Below are 15749 nucleotides of genomic sequence, written 5' to 3' on the forward strand. Positions count from 1 at the left end.
GGCCTATAGCGCGCCATACCTAACCACCTGCTGGTATTTGCTTAACTAATACAGCGTCATTGTGTATCATCATCATTCACAAGCCCTCTATTCACGGACGTCTCTTCAACGATGACACCAACCAACCTTCCAAAAATTATCTACGGCACTGCCTGGTGGGTCCAATACGTGCTACCTCGTGGTCGAGTCTCAATAATTGTATCTCAAACAGGAAAAAAGAGCAAACGAAAGCACTGGTCATTCAGGCTATTCAACAGGTGCGCCTTGGTGAATAATTCCAAAATAAAAACAATTAATTCTTCGACAGGGATTCCGAGGGATTGACACTGCTTGCCAGCCTAAACACTATCGGTAGGTTTATTATGACAGTTTAGGTCCGAAAAACTGATTTGTTTCCAAAATATAGCGAAGATCTGGTAGGCGAAGCACTAGCTGAGTTGTATGAGAAAAACCAAGTGACTCGAGAAGACATTTTTGTTCAAACCAAGTATGTAGAGATTCGGCTTCGCTTTTTATTGATTCGACGTCGCATATAATCTCGTCTGCGTATGTAGGTATACTCCTATCGGAGGTCATGATCGTTCCCAACCAATTCCATACGATCCCTCAGTGCCTATCCCAGTTCAGATTCGCACCTCCCTACAAAAATCTTTATCCAATTTAAGGACTGCCTGGCTCGACAGTTACTTGCTTCATTCTCCTCTGGAGACTACCAGCCATACCAAAGAAGCTTGGAATACATTGTGCGATCTCAGGAAAGAAGGCTTGGTCCGACGAATCGGGGTTTCTAATACGTACGATGTCCAGGCCCTGGAGCTTTTGCAATCAATTGGGGAGGTAGATGTTGTACAGAATCGGTGGTACGAAGGAAACGCTTGGGATGCTCAAGTGCATAAATATTGTTTGGAAAATAAGATTGCTTACCAGTATGTCTTCATGTCAAAGAATTCACGAGTTCTAATATTGCTTGACCCAGGTCGTTCTGGACACTGACAGGAAGCCCGTCGTTATACCGGCACCCCTTGATTACCAACATTGCACACAGCCAAAATGCCACCAACGCTCAGGTTGTTTATAAATTCGTACAGTCATTAGGTATTATCCCTTTGGCAGGAAGCACCAACGCACAACATATGAAGGATGGCCTGGAGTCAGACGAAATTAGCCTTCACGAGCACCTCGATAGTCTCAAGGGATTGGTTGGACATTAGCTCGCTTCATTCAATTTTTTCAGTGCGAACGCCTATCAAATCTTCATATTTAGGAATACAATCTCCAGTGGGATGGCCTCTTTCGACAACTTTGTGATGATTGAGCAGGGGATTGATAAGCAGTGCCATGCGAATATCGCGCAGCGTGATCCCAGGCCATCGAGCGACAAGTGTATGAGAATTGGTAGAATTGTGAGGTATTGCCGATCCTTCGACTGTGTCATGAGTATCCAGGGCGATGGCTACATTAACACGGTCAAAAATCACAATCGTTGGATGATGCTGTCAAACATCGTCAGGACGCGTAGGGTTATGTGTATAGTTAGGACAAGCCTTTTCGGACCTTGCCAAGGCTGCCACATCATTCACATAATTCATGGCAACATTGAACGAGGAAAAGCGCCCCGAGTGTCGTAGCTCCCACCAAGTAGCAGTACAGCCTAGCTGCTTAAAACGTTTGCTCGTCTGTCGGAAGTACCAACCATTCTCTCGTAGGATGTCAATGTGACTTGTCAAGTCTTTCTCGGTAATCAATGGCACCGGACAAGGTGGAAATAGTGGTAGAGAGTGAGGAGATACAGTGTCTATCCCTGAATGGCTTGAAGGGTTTAGTGCCGCCAGAATTTTCGAGGTACGCACAAGTCCGAATGCCAGCATTTAAATGGCCGAAAGGAAACTTTCGTTAGCAACAAATTCACTGAGAACAGATCGAGAGGGGCTTTATGGACTTAAGGTTTGAAATTGTGGAATCCTCATATACATATCATTTAGTGTGTATTATAGGGGAATGTATCTCGATGCGCGCGAAGCGCGCTCCCACGGCGCGAAATTCCCACAACATCACATACACTTATTTCTATTGTAAATACTCGAATAAGGGGGTTACATGCACTGTGAGGCCAATCACTCAACAAGGGCAACCGAGAAGGTTACGAAGCACATCCCCAAAACTAGCATAATAGCTATACATGACGAAAATGTAAAAGTCCGAGAAGGAGGCTTACAACTAGCAAACTAAACGGAAACTGCCTTTCTGGATCCAGGTCTGGGCTACGTAAGTTTGAGCAGTTTGTACTGCATAGCATCAATCAATCATAAAGTCCGATACCAGGATGGTAAATTTAGCGGTGCTTTGGGGCCTTCCATTGGGCCAAAGAAGTTTGTTGGTATTTCACTCTTTCGATAACTCAGTGAGGTATCTTCATGGGTGCCTGGAAAATCTCAAAGGATTGGTCGAACACTTGATTGGGCTATTGTAATTAATTAGATTTTTCAATGTTAACCCCCATTAAATCTTCATATCTAGGAATAGGATCCTCGGTAGGGGGGCTCCGGTCGATAACTTTGTAAAGATCAAGGAGCGGATTGATAAGTAACGCCATGCGAATATCACGCAGTGTTATTCCAGGGTGACGGGTGGCTGGTGCATGCAAATCGGTGGAGGGTGCGTCTATTATGGGAGGTTTGGCCGTATCATGAGTAATGAGAGCGATCGCTACATTGACGCGGTCGAAAATAACAATTGTTGGATGATGCTAACCAGGTGATCTTAGAACGTGTAATATCGTATGTATGGTTGAATCACACCTTTTCAGATTTTGCCAGGTTCGCCACATCGTTTACATAACCCATAGCCGCCTTGAATGAGGGAAAGCGCCCCGAGTGTCGGAGCTCCCACATGTCATTTTGCTCAATGTTCCTATTTGACTGTCGAAAATGCCATCCGTTCCCCCGTAGAGCGTTAATGTGGGTTTCCAAGTCTTGCTGGGTGATTAATGGCACTGGTGAAGGTAGAGATGGCGGTAGAGAGCTCGTCGGAGCCACATCTAATCATTGCTGACTTCAAGGATCGAAGAGTTCATGAGGATTAGAGATACGCACAAGTCCGAATGCTAACATGTAAATGATTTAAAGAAAGTTTTTGCTAGATAGCGTACTTAGTGGGGATATATCAAAACGGCACCTGTAGAACGTACAATTCGCAATCGCGCGATCATCACAGTATTATTGCCCAGTGTACAAATTATCGGGTACGGCAGCCCTGAGAGTATGCCTTGAGGTGCGCGAAACGCGCTCTTACCGGGTCTTATGGGAATAAATTGTCTTCCAGGGTCACGTGCAGTTTGTCGTTACAGTGCTTCTTTTGCATCCACCTCCACTTCGTTATGCTTCTGGCATAAAGTCGTTTCCCCATTGGTGAAGTATATTCAGAGGATAAGATACCTTCGATTTCGTGATACCTACTTTAGAGTGATCATGGTGACTTCGATTCCCTCATAATATGTTCTGCTTAACACGTCTGCCATCGAGTTTATCTAAGCCACCTCTAGAACAGCGCCATTGGGATTATAATGTTCTATTGAATATGCGTGACCGGCTTTTTTAATCGACAGCGTCAAATCTCGCGCTCATGACCCAACGGTATGTATATCGGGAGATATCGCTCTTCTGACATCACTCACAGCCAAATCAGTTCAGGCGGAAATATGAGTATGGTCATGAGGGCCAGAAAGATGCTAGTATGTATCGGCTATAGTCGCACGTGAATTCTATGTCTCTTCTCTCTCTAGAATTACTCTATATAGACCTGTAGAACGGAGATAGTATCTAGTAAGGCAATCCATTGAATTACCAGTCAGAACGTATACGACCAACGAGAAACCTCTCCTGGGCAAATAATTACGGACCTGGAACCAATTGAGGTCTCTGAGAACTCAAAGAATTTGACAATACCGGTGTTTTGTAGCGTTCTCACCGGTTATTGATAGTATATTAACACGACCTTATTGCCTCTAAGAATTCATACTTTCAAGAGCATGCGCCCTCTGTTAGTATCTGCATTGGTCCTTGGGACCTTTTACATGCCTTGTATTGCGGTTGGCCAGCCCCATATTAGCCCTCCAGTTTTTCTTGGCCAATCATCAAAACCAATAGTACCATACACCTTTCGGCCCACCAGGGTCCACTCGACTAACGGGACTGTCGCGAATGCTGAAAGTCTCGTCCAGCCTAGCGGGCCCAGTAGTCGTAACGGCTCTCAGGGGGCAACGAAGCTATCTCCAAACTCGAATATTATCTTGGACTTTGGTCTGGATGTTGGTGGATATCCAGTATTTGAATTCATTCCGGGAACTCCGGAAAACACTGCAGTTATACGATACACGGTATCAGAGTCACTTGCGGCGCTGAAGCCCGGTGTTGGCGATGGATATCCCTTTATGGGTCATGCAGGAGCTCGATTTCGATCAGAAGCTATTACTGTATCTGGTTGGGGAGGGCGATGGCTCGGAACGGGGATTCAAGGCGGACAGCGATTCATTCTCATTGAACATGTCAATGGGGCGGCAGATGTGTCTATCAGTGAAGCCGGATTTCAAGGTAGTGTCCCACCCTTGCGCTAGCTAACTTTGGCTGACGCTCCTGGTAGCCGTCACTGATGTTACTCCGATGTCCGATCTTCCTGGAAGTTTCAACTCGAGTAAGTGGTAATTTCTAACTTTAGTCGCTATTAAAACCTTCATTAGGTGATGACTATTTAAATGAGCTGTGGATAACTGGTGCTCGTACCGTCCAGCTGGGCTGTGCGAGCAAAGGCAGTTTTGCTCCAGCCTGGCATGTATGTCTGGGTACTGGATATTTATTGGGTAAATTCTTATTCAAAGTGGTTAGGTTTCTGCGATAGGGACGCTTATTGAGTCAAAGAACATCGCTATCCATGAAAAAAGTCAAAATTGGGGTCAAATCGACTTTAGCCTTTCGCTATACATTGTTAGCGGCTCGATCTTTACAGTGAACAAGGGTGGCCAATTTGCTCCTGATCCCGGTGCCACCGAATTTTATCTTACAGTCGGGCGTAACGGGACTGGCACCTTCTCACGATACGATGGTTCATCTGTCGACATTCCAGAAGGAATTTTGTCTACTGGAAAATGGCATAATGTCAAATTCTCGGTCCGCGGCGATAGTAATGCTACCATGACGGCCAGCATCGATGGGGTCGAAATTGGAGCTGTATCATATGGTATGTTCTCACCCCAAGTATGCATAAAATGGTCGAATTAAGGCCACGTTAGATGGTATTTCATCATCTGGGCCGTTTGGGCTCTCAGCTGGTAGCGATACTGCAATCATTGTGAAGAACCTGCTTGTTCGGGACATTGATGAGAAAACGCTGTATTTCAACAGTCTGACAAGTCAGAGTGCTTTAGAAGATTTCGCGACCGGAACTAATTACTACGGAGTTTGCTTTGGTGCGTATATGCGTTATATCTTGCGGTGACTCTTCTCATTTGACCTACTTAGACGGTGCTAAGAGAGACCGAGTCGTATGGGCGGGTGATTTCTCGATTTTTGGACCCACAATCGTCAGTACCAAGCTTAAGGCTTAATCTACAAAGAATTATAGTAGTTTATATGGTTGACCTTCTTGCTTAGTTTTACTCCACCGCAAACACTGAAGCGGTTGCAGGAAGCCTGCTATTATTTACGGGGGTACAGGACTCCCAAGGACAGATATCGAGTTCGGTTCTCGCCAGTGTAATCCCTTCCGAAGTCCCAACCAATGATTGGAAGAGTAGTAATTTTTATTCAGTTATGTGAGCTATCAAACTCTGTGGTGACATGGATTCTTCCTATCCTAATTGTGCTACAGATATGCTATCTCGTCAGCGAATGCCTGGTATGAATGGTATCAATACACCGGTGATACTCGGTTCGTCAATAAGTGGTGGCCTGCAATCAAGCGCGACATCGAATACGGTCTCTCTTTTCTTGACAAGGAGACTGCTCTTATTACCGTAGAAGGTCCCGCAGCTATGGACTTTGACTACTACGACGGACCCACCCCAGGCACCCATATTGGCGCAAATTCTATTGTCGTCTGGGCTCTCCGTAATGCTGCTCTCATCAGCGATAGCCTCGGTGACTCCGTTGCTCTGGAATATCGAGAGACTGCGGACAAGATCGAAAAGGCGGTCAATGATCGGCTGTTTAGCAATAGTACGGGCGCATATATACTCGTAGATGGGAACAATGCCGTCGGAATAAGCCAGGATGGCAATGCAGTCCGTCAGTTTCGCCTGCATACCAGAGCCTACACTCACCTGAGGAGATACAGTACGCGATACTATCTGGCATCGCGAGCGCGCCAGGTGCACCGAGCTCAGCGGGCGCAATAATTGAAGCTATGCGAATGCTTGACACACCATTCGGACCTCTTTCGTTCTCAAACACAAGCCGGTTCCTTCCAATCGTGTCACCATATGCATCTGGCTTTCATACATGGGCAGCGTTCGAAGCCGGGATGGACGATGAAGCATAAGGCTGATGCGCACGGTATGGAAGAACCAGACAGACGTGAATAACCCGTGGTACACAGGGATGACATGGGAGTTTATAAGTACGTGTGATCCGGCCACCCCTACCTTGCCAAAGGTATACTCACTTTCACGATCAGACGGAACAACTGGAGAGCCGTACATACCAAACTATTCGTCTCAGGCTCATGGATGGGGTAGTGCTCCTACCTGGCAGCTATCTCGCTACGTGCTGGGTGTGTCTCCCGCAGTACCCGGCTACTCGACATGGTCTTTTGCACCCCGTACGGCCAACCTGAAGTATGCGAACGGACGTGTGCCAACACCATGGGGAACAATCGTTGCATCATGGGAGACTACTGGGTCTGGGATTGATATGCGAATCAGTGCGCCGCCTGGGACGAATGGAACAATTGTGGTACCAGGAGCCGCGAACAAAACAGTGAGTATTAACGGAATAGGCATCAGACTGAGTGGAAACGATAGTCTACCGGTGGGAGTTACATGGGCCAGAGTAGAGGGAGATGTGTACCGACTGCACGTAACAAGTATTGGAGCAGAACTTGCTATTTCTACTTCATAGAAGACTCTTACTACTCACAGTATCAGCTGCTTGTGATGTATCGCTAAATGTGCGAAGTATAAAAATGCTAAAAGTGCACAGATTAAATATTTGAGTGGGTAAATAGCTGATCATTATTGTTCGAATGCATGTGGCGCTATGAACTTAACGTCACATTCACAACTCAATCGCAGATTGCGTATACCACCATCATCCCCCCAAGTACCTTCCTCAGCAGTCAAGTGTAATCTAACAAGGTATCAGTGCTGCCCTTCGTAGTCGGCAAGATTTTGTTGAACTTTTATCCTGATTCGAATTCAACCGCTACTGTATGTGTCTGGGACTATTGGCAGCAAACGAGAGATCGGATGAGCCTGAATTTGAGGGAGGTTTACAATACATCCACTTTTCACTCTTTCTCGGTTCAGTGATTTTCCCTTCTCGATATGTCTACGCGTCTGTGTTCCAGAGGTTAAAGAGGGGATACCCTTGTATATGCACGCGTTTGGCCGTCGGCGCTTGTTCTGTAACGCCAAGGTCTTCCCGAAATGTTAGGGCCTCCTATCCACTACATATTGTATGACAGCAAGGACCCACAGACTTTTAGTGTCACTGAAAAATTCATACAACCCCTCCCCCCCATGGAGCTGTTAATACTGAAAAGGCATGTCTGAATCGGTGGGCCATTTGATGCATTATTTATTGTAAGCTGTGCATAGATTCGCCTACGGTTAAATCGTGTGAAAGTCACCAGTCTGGTTCTGAGTCAGCGCTTTAGATCAATGGGAGGCAATAGACGAATTAACTCCAAGTCACTTCAAATGCCGTCAAAAGATAAGCTGTATGATGCTCGGAGCATATAATAAATGATTTAGGCTCTAAAAGCTCGACCCCCTTATATAATACATACCAAGTAACGGGGGACATCATGTATATACTAGCTTGCTTTATTTTCAGCAATACCGAGTGTTATCTCATCTTGATTTCGCAGAGATACCCATATAACTCGATTACAAAACACCATAGTATCCGGCTTAATTCGTTAGGGCTATGAATGGCTGACCTTCATAAAGGGTGCAGAGGAGAGGGCCCAAATACCGTTCGGCATAGCCCCGGCCTGGGAATGTCGAGTGGTCCCTCTGATGTCGTGCCGCTTTTCCGCATAGTGCAGCTCGCATTTGACCGTAGTAGTATATATCAAAACTTCTAGCGGATGTCACATGTTACTCGGTGTCAGTATGGTGGTGTCGATGGGTATAATCAAGACTAACTACTTGAGTACCTAAGGTTTCAGAACTCTTGTATCTTATAATTTACAGAATTTGTGTGGGTCGACAGCTTCAGAGACTGCATATTACAAACAACACCATGTGGTGAAACAGGAAAAAGGGTTACACGGTAGGCTACATGGCAGACATTACGTGTGAAGTAAGTGTCAGGACAGAGTCCAGGCTCTCTGACGTGACCCTTCCACCCCGATTCTTGTGCGGTGCCCAGTTGATACCCTGCTGGCAGGACCCTGATTCACAGCGTTAACGGAGATCGTACGACTATTATCTGATAAGATATTGGGCATTACTCCACAATCTCACGATGTTCAAGCTACTAAAGAGGGCTGAATTCGGCCCAGCCTCACGACCACCACGACACGTACAGTAATTGCCCTCCTAACTCAGCCTGAATAATAGTACAAAATGGCCAGCTCTTTGCCTACTGAAGTTCTCATTGCTATATGCGAACAAGCATTCGTTGAGTCAGGCAAGCAGTCTACCAAATCGAGAAAGAGAAAACAGACCGGCTCCGAGCTGAATGTCTTTAAACCCTGCGTGCTGGATCTCAAATCGCTTAGTTGTGCCTCACGTCGGTTCCGCGAGGTGGCCGCCCCATTACTTTTCCGGAATATCTGTGTCAGAACTCGGGAGCAAGTAGTTGACTTGGTTCGTAGTAGACTATTTGCCCACGTTTAGTAAGTCTTGAACTAATTCTGTTCCATGACCCAGGTTTGATTGAGTATCATTTATGATTTTGTAGCCATGTTCACTTCCCAGCTATCAATATTCTGACCTGCCGACGGCCTCTTGGACCACATATCATGAAGCTCATCAAACAAGCACAAAGCCTTAAATTAGCTTCTTTGGAGCCGGCCTTTTACACAGATCTAAATAGATCTAGGCTATCTCTTGAGCTCACATTCCCGGCTCACTCGGCTCGAAATATATGGCGAGGTTAATCTACCTCACGTGGATGGCATGAGTGTCCTAGCGGATCTCGTTCCTCGTCTACCGAGAACAATTCGGACTCTTGCCGTAACCTTACCGGGAAGTAGACCATCAATAGGTGGAATCGAGGTGAGCAACACATATCTTGCTGATGAACGGTCTTACCGTCATAAAGTCTCTTTTCGCCCAAGTAACGCCAGAAGGGACAGTTCATCACTCGTTGTCTAGGCTCGAACACTTATACATGTCGATGCAATTGCCCCTGCAGCTTTCGCTATCTCCGGCCGAGCTTGCACTACCGATTGCCCGGCGTTTACCTAGCCTAGATTTAATTGCCATTGCTCCTCATAGAGGGTCCCAATCGGTGATGCCGTTGCATCTGGGAGATCCGGGTGGATATGGGTGGGGAATGAGTGGTGATAGGGTAGAGGTATGGAAAGTAGGTCGAGATGTTCGATGGCAACCTACCCTGGGTGACGGTAGAGAGCAAGGTCCGATTACCACTATCATCAACGTCGGCACTTTTGCTGGTATGAATGGATAGTTCATTCCCTTTTACACTACTGGCTCTCGAATTAATGAAACATAGCATCGCTTCCAATTCCAATTCCTATTCTGGGGTCCTTCCTCACGTACCAATCTTGAAACTCTCTGTCCATTAGCGCGCTACTCATACAATAGGAAGTGCTGAAGAGAGTTGACCTAGTGTGAAGCTCGTAACCTAATGTATCATTCCTCTGAGCAATTACTCCAAAATTACTGTAACAAATTGTGACCCATATATAACAACTCCGCACTGGAAGCTCATCACATAACCCATTATACAATGAGGCGGAAATTGGGGTGCAACGAACCCAGACGTGCAATATCTTGCTCGGATGCGTCCAAGCGGTAATCTCTCTCGCCTCTGGCCCGGCGGCGGTTTTCTCGCATGTTATGAACCATAAGGATAGCCTGCGTATCGCACATTTTAAATGATTATTTCTACAAGTAGTATTGCTTTAACTTACGACCAACGCAAAGAAAGTAACCTGACCACCAAGTTGTACGCTGTTTGCCTAAATGAAAGTAGGTTGGTTCTACTTGTCAAATCAAACTGAAAGAGAGTAATGTGGGCTTACAATACGATATCTGGGTCTATTTTATAGTTGGTTTGGTATGATGCATCCTATATAAAAGGCTTATAGTACTCACGAATCGCCCGGTAAATATATCCAAGATGTTATGATTGGGCCTATAGTGCCGATAGCGACAACTAAAGCTGAGCTCACAGCCCTGACTGTATTAGGCTGCAATTATCATAAGAAGTTTTATTGGAGACTGTTATTCTAATATATTTGGTTTAACTCACTGCAGAATTATTGGTCGCCTTCGTAATATTCAACAGTATTGGCAGGCTAAGCATGGACTTGAAATAAGTGATTACTTACCCAGCTTAGTAGCATCGGGCCTTGCGGAAATGCACCCATGGCAATTAAGAACATGGCTGCATAATTGGCCCGAGGGTTCGCTGTTCCTAACAAAATAGCCAGACCCGATATGACGAGCGGGGCAAAAAATAGAAGCCAGATACCCCTGCGGCCACTACGGAATGAACCATACGCAACTGTGATGGCGAACACGGACGCAACCACCTTGTCATCGAGTATATGCGTACTTTAACGTCATTTATCACAAGAAAGGATATAGTAGATACTCACATAGGGAGGAACCGTGCGCAATTGAGATTGAATGGTCGAGTAGCCCATGTTCTTCATCAAAGTAGGCATAAATAATGATATTCCTTGAACCACAATATTATCGAAAAGGAAACAGACCTGCTAAATGGCTCGTTAAATCTCCAAAAGATAAGCGATTGCGGCTTACACCACAAATCAATGTGTTCAAGTCCTTGAAGGCTCGCCACCATGAGTCGCCTTGAACCGCTTGGGACCCCTTCCGTGAAATAGTTAGTGAAAAGCGGACTACTTATAAAGATAGAATCTTACAGCAGTATTTCCGTTGTCTTCGTCTTCCATGAGCCTCCGGACAGCGATCATTTTCTCTCGTTCGTCCAGGAATTTATTTTTCTCGATCGAACCAGGGAGAAAGTAGAAGCCTGCTAGGCCCAAGGCAATCGTGATTGCACCTTCTACCAAAACTGAGAAGGGCATCAGTAAAAGTTGCCGGTTCATTCGGATGTGCTAGAGACGCACAGATGTTACGCCATGCTCCACTTGGGCTGTCAATGACCACTGTTAGGAGATCAAGTGCTCAACGCTCTGAATCAATCTCAACCTACAGCCCCTTCAACCTGGGAATCTTGAGGAGCCCAGAAGCTAGCAATCCCCCGAATGCGCCGCTGAGCGTGGATGCCGAGGCTAACCATAGAAGCAAGTCATTCGTACCGCGAGACAATAACGAACGATGGGCTTAAGCTTACAAAATATACCAACACGAAACACTAACTCGTCACGTTTGTAGTAAGTACTTAAAAAGAACGCTACGCCAGGCATCATGCCACCTTCGAAAACACCTAATAGCGTGCGTACAACTATAAATCCAGCTATGGGATATACCGGACATATATTTTTTGAGCTCGAAAGTGATCAGTTCGACATTCTGGTTCCACTCACCAAAGTTTTTGATGAATGCGGTACTGAAACAAACTAGCCCAAATCCAATAACGAGAATAGGAACTGGTTGTTGGACAGAAAGTGAATAATTAGGAGTGAAGTTTTTATGGCTTGAAGTTGCAGCTCACTCCATATATCCGCTCCAACTCGCTTTAGTAGCAAATTCGAGGGGACTGTATGATGTATGGTCATATTATAACTATTGTCCCAAATATCGATGGATATGTACACACCTTCAGAAAGGGCATATGTGATGTAGAAAAGTGAAAGCCCAATATTGTCTGGTGCGCCGTCACCGTCAGTCCAATGGTGCCAAGTGTCGGTTCTTGTACTCACATTGATACCCAACTAAACCGATATCCTTTTCTAGCCCTGCACTCTGGTCATTTCAGTCTATTAATCGCTAAGCTTTCTTGTATGACTGAGTATATCTCACTTTGCGTTTCCAATGTTCGTGCGGCTGCCAAGGAGTTCGAAGGGAGGGGGGGGGAGATTCAAAACATGGCTCATATTGAGAAGGTGGATTTAATCCCAGAGCAACTTACTCAACTATACCCACGTAAGCTTGCTATCTTCCTGAAAACTAGCTATACTTACTGAAATTTGCCAAATACAGAACCGTGACCACTGGGAGTATTCGCCAATCTAATTATAAACACGTATAAACAAAGTCAGTTACAAGTCAATTAGATGTAGGCACCACTTGGAACCGTGAACAACAAGTAATAACGAAACCTACCGAGTTTTCTGACGAGTTGGCTCTCTTCATCATTACTCCACGCGGTCGAAGTGGACTTCAGAGGTGACTCCGATGAGATAGATTTGGGTGACTGATTCTCGGTACTCCGTGTCTGCTCTTTTTCGATAGGTCCCATTTCGAACCTGTAGTTATTGCCGCGCCTGAGGAATGAATTACTGCCAAGGGCGCACGTATCTATTTATTTGCGTCTGGGGGTCAGCGCTAGGTGGACCGAATAATGTCATATTTGCCACGACACACGATCCCGGGGTGTCTGCCTTTTCGCCGTGTACTTTGATGTAGGGAATTGAGTTGGTTCTAAGCCGTTCTCATATGCACTCAATATTCACACAGTGTCTAGGCATTCGTGGAGCAAAGAACTATTTGCAAGGGGGATGTCCGTGCGTATCGCATTGTGAAAACCGACCATGTCGGAGAACTCGGGATTCATTATAATACCGATATCCTCAAACAGCGTGACCAAAGTCGTTTCTAAGGTCACAACCTCACTAAGTTTGGATGAGAACCCAATTCCCGGATTGTGAAAACGTGCATTTTACCATAAGCGGGAGATGGGTTGTTGGTATGAAGTCAAAATCGTGGGACCCTAATAGACTCCCGAGACTAGCAAGCTATTAAATAAGCAGAGCAGTAAACTAGCCTAAGAGGTACCGATGGTATAACCTTTGTGTGTTCAGCCTTTAATTAATACATATCTATCTGAACATAGGCCCCATTGTTAATACTTTGAATAGGTAACTGTCAGAGAGCACAGCCAGTCCATCGGAGGTAAACGATATCGATTCAAATAAAATGAATACAAAACAGGATTGTTCGTAGTGAATGGGCGGATTGTCTGAAACTAAGGACCTCATGAATCCAAAACTTGCAACTTTGAAAATCTATCACCAGCAATGTTCAGGAACCATTATAGAGGTCGACTTAGTTTAACTTTTATAGCACCTGCAAAGTTGATGATTGTCTACAACTACAATACCCGCAGATTGGAAGTAACAGTTTCCCGATATATTTATGCGCATACAGCCGGCCCTTGGAATTAATACCAGGAATAGGTAGAAAAGAGTGCAATAATGTGACATCTTCAAACTCCATGTTAATGCTGGGGTAGACAATGATGTTTTATAATTCGAGGACAAGGGGACGCAGATAACCGTTTCTGAAGTATATGAAGTCTATACACTATCCTTTCTTGGCAAAGGTAGATTGAACGAAAAAGATGGATTAACCGCTAAAATACTCGGTAAGATAAGAGTAATAATGTATGCATATAATCTAAAGTGTGTAATTATTATCCCCCAGAGATATTAGCCTTGGTATTCCTGAAACCTATCCACTCGAATAGACCAACAGTTGGTACCATCAACTGTTTTATCACAAGATATCAACCGTTTCAAGAATACAATGGCCAACGGTGTGGACTTTCAGGGCGCAAAAGATCGTGCGTTACACGCGGAGTGCTGGTAGGATCCGACTAGTATTTTCAGACTCTGCATCCCAGCTCATCCCGTGTGCCATCGAGTTAGAGATTTTGCGTTTTTTGGGCGCGGATGATTGGCAAATCTGGACGCCATGCGAAATTTCTGTACTTTTTGGGATCACCGTGATCACCGTGCACGCACCTACCATTGACGCTATAAATTAGTGTACGTAAGCAGTCCCATTGAATTGGAGTTCGAAGGTTGATAGTGGGCGGACGGCAGAGCCGCAAATGCGACTGCTACCAAGGTTAACACCACCGGCGTTTTTCTTTTCTTTCATGTTGCGTTTTCACACCTATGCCCGAAACTCCAATAATATTTTGCCCGTAATAATCGGGAATACCATGATCGCCAGAGCTAACCATGAGCGGTTGATGTTGATGGCCCTTAATCCTCAAGTAGCGACTCGGGCTCAGATGACTCTCCGGCACAATCGTTGTGGTCCGGCTCGCCTTGGCAAAGTAATTGACAATGATCCACTTACTTCTCTTGAAACCTAAGGCGGATCTTGGAATCGCCACCCTCTAGTTTTACAACCAACGGACCTTGATTACAGTTCAGGATGGTATTGACTAGGTGTTCGGATCCTCAGTCAAGCAAGCTATATACATTGCTGCATTCCAGTTTGGAGTAGTCAACAAATCAGTTTTTCTCTTCATCTTTTCCATTCTATACTTATCAATCTTTCTTATATAATTAACCTCTCAGCAATGTCTTCACCTCGATCCGAATACTCTGATGCTTCTTACGCATCTGAGTTCGATGCGGCTTCTGTTGTACGTATATGACCATTTTGGGAGAGAATATGCCATTTTATTGACCTTTGATGATACCCCACAGGTATACCGCCCTATGAATACCTGTGACATGGCCAAGGTTGAGACCCTTCATGTGAGTCGAGTTTTCCAGATGCCTTGGATTAACATTCCAACTACCTGCCCGCAGAATGAGTTGGTCAAACAACGGCTACCTCGGATGTTCCTTCATCAATCACTCTATCATCCGCACCGCCGCACCATTGTGGCCGAATACCCAGTCGAGTCTGGAAAGCCTGTTCTAATTGGGTTTGCTTCTGCCCATGTCACAACTAAGCCGGATTGGCCGGTGGCACTTGAGCCCGAGGTGGACTTGCTGAGCTTAGCCGTTGGGCCGGAGTATAGACGTCATCACATCGCGGAGAACCTGATCAAAGCTGTGACCGCTTCGTTGGTCAACACCTGTCGGTTCAAAGCGGGTGAGGAAGGGGCGCTCGTTCATGCTGATATTCGCTGCGGACATGTAAATCGGGCATTCTTTGAGCAAGGAATGGCCTGGCAGGAGGACAAGGAGTTCCAGGGACCTTGCCTTGGGCAAGGTGCGACGCGACCCGCTTTGTTACGCGCGTTGCGGTCTAAATTAAAGTAGATTTGTTGAGGATATTTATGGACATGAACTTGTAACCTGTAGCTTACGCAACGATTTCCAGACCGGTGTTATTCTTGAATCAAGTCTTGGCAATGTTACACTTGTGAGAGAGATATGTGAGCCTCATGCGTACGCGTGGAGAATCATCTGCCATACATCCGATGATCGCGGAGTCACAGAAAATA

At 45.6% G+C, this 15749-nt stretch overlaps 7 protein-coding genes across 7 annotated transcripts; 5 read left to right on the forward strand and 2 right to left on the reverse strand.

Moving 5' to 3' along the window:
* Positions 1-111: 111 nt before the first annotated feature.
* Positions 112-1211, forward strand: RhiXN_06238 (aldo/keto reductase family protein; the record flags this gene model as incomplete). Its single annotated transcript, XM_043326054.1, has 6 exons — positions 112-155; positions 212-257; positions 308-351; positions 407-487; positions 555-926; positions 977-1211. 6 exons carry the CDS (start codon positions 112-114, stop codon positions 1209-1211), a joined length of 822 nt encoding a protein of 273 aa, XP_043181486.1.
* A 1259-nt stretch (positions 1212-2470) lies between these two features.
* RhiXN_06239 (uncharacterized protein) lies at positions 2471-3073 on the reverse strand (the record flags this gene model as incomplete). Its single annotated transcript, XM_043326055.1, has 3 exons — positions 2471-2746; positions 2799-2975; positions 3053-3073. The coding sequence occupies 3 exons, from the start codon at positions 3071-3073 to the stop codon at positions 2471-2473; spliced, it is 474 nt and encodes a 157-aa protein (XP_043181487.1).
* A 548-nt stretch (positions 3074-3621) lies between these two features.
* On the forward strand, positions 3622-6531 carry RhiXN_06240 (alpha-L-rhamnosidase; the record flags this gene model as incomplete). Its single annotated transcript, XM_043326056.1, has 11 exons — positions 3622-3632; positions 3690-3730; positions 4146-4589; positions 4639-4689; positions 4736-4827; positions 4881-5232; positions 5285-5461; positions 5514-5575; positions 5646-5806; positions 5863-6274; positions 6328-6531. 11 exons carry the CDS (start codon positions 3622-3624, stop codon positions 6529-6531), a joined length of 2007 nt encoding a protein of 668 aa, XP_043181488.1.
* Positions 6532-6590: 59 nt separating this feature from the next.
* RhiXN_06241 (alpha-L-rhamnosidase) lies at positions 6591-7109 on the forward strand (the record flags this gene model as incomplete). The annotated part of the gene is made up of 2 exons (XM_043326057.1): positions 6591-6609; positions 6667-7109. The coding sequence occupies 2 exons, from the start codon at positions 6591-6593 to the stop codon at positions 7107-7109; spliced, it is 462 nt and encodes a 153-aa protein (XP_043181489.1).
* A 2228-nt stretch (positions 7110-9337) lies between these two features.
* Positions 9338-9851, forward strand: RhiXN_06242 (F-box-like domain-containing protein; the record flags this gene model as incomplete). Its single annotated transcript, XM_043326058.1, has 2 exons — positions 9338-9436; positions 9483-9851. The coding sequence occupies 2 exons, from the start codon at positions 9338-9340 to the stop codon at positions 9849-9851; spliced, it is 468 nt and encodes a 155-aa protein (XP_043181490.1).
* Positions 9852-10126: 275 nt separating this feature from the next.
* On the reverse strand, positions 10127-12797 carry RhiXN_06243 (major facilitator superfamily transporter; the record flags this gene model as incomplete). Its single annotated transcript, XM_043326059.1, has 17 exons — positions 10127-10261; positions 10318-10365; positions 10429-10444; positions 10502-10596; positions 10659-10676; positions 10738-10941; positions 11008-11127; positions 11174-11242; positions 11296-11447; positions 11503-11528; positions 11589-11667; positions 11923-11985; positions 12051-12095; positions 12156-12203; positions 12259-12294; positions 12520-12567; positions 12662-12797. 17 exons carry the CDS (start codon positions 12795-12797, stop codon positions 10127-10129), a joined length of 1338 nt encoding a protein of 445 aa, XP_043181491.1.
* Positions 12798-14870: 2073 nt separating this feature from the next.
* On the forward strand, positions 14871-15564 carry RhiXN_06244 (GNAT family acetyltransferase; the record flags this gene model as incomplete). Its single annotated transcript, XM_043326060.1, has 3 exons — positions 14871-14936; positions 15001-15051; positions 15106-15564. The coding sequence occupies 3 exons, from the start codon at positions 14871-14873 to the stop codon at positions 15562-15564; spliced, it is 576 nt and encodes a 191-aa protein (XP_043181492.1).
* Between the last annotated feature and the right edge of the window lie 185 nt (positions 15565-15749).

This window comes from Rhizoctonia solani, chromosome 7, assembly GCF_016906535.1.
Source record: "Rhizoctonia solani chromosome 7, complete sequence".
NCBI lineage: Eukaryota > Fungi > Basidiomycota > Agaricomycetes > Cantharellales > Ceratobasidiaceae > Rhizoctonia > Rhizoctonia solani.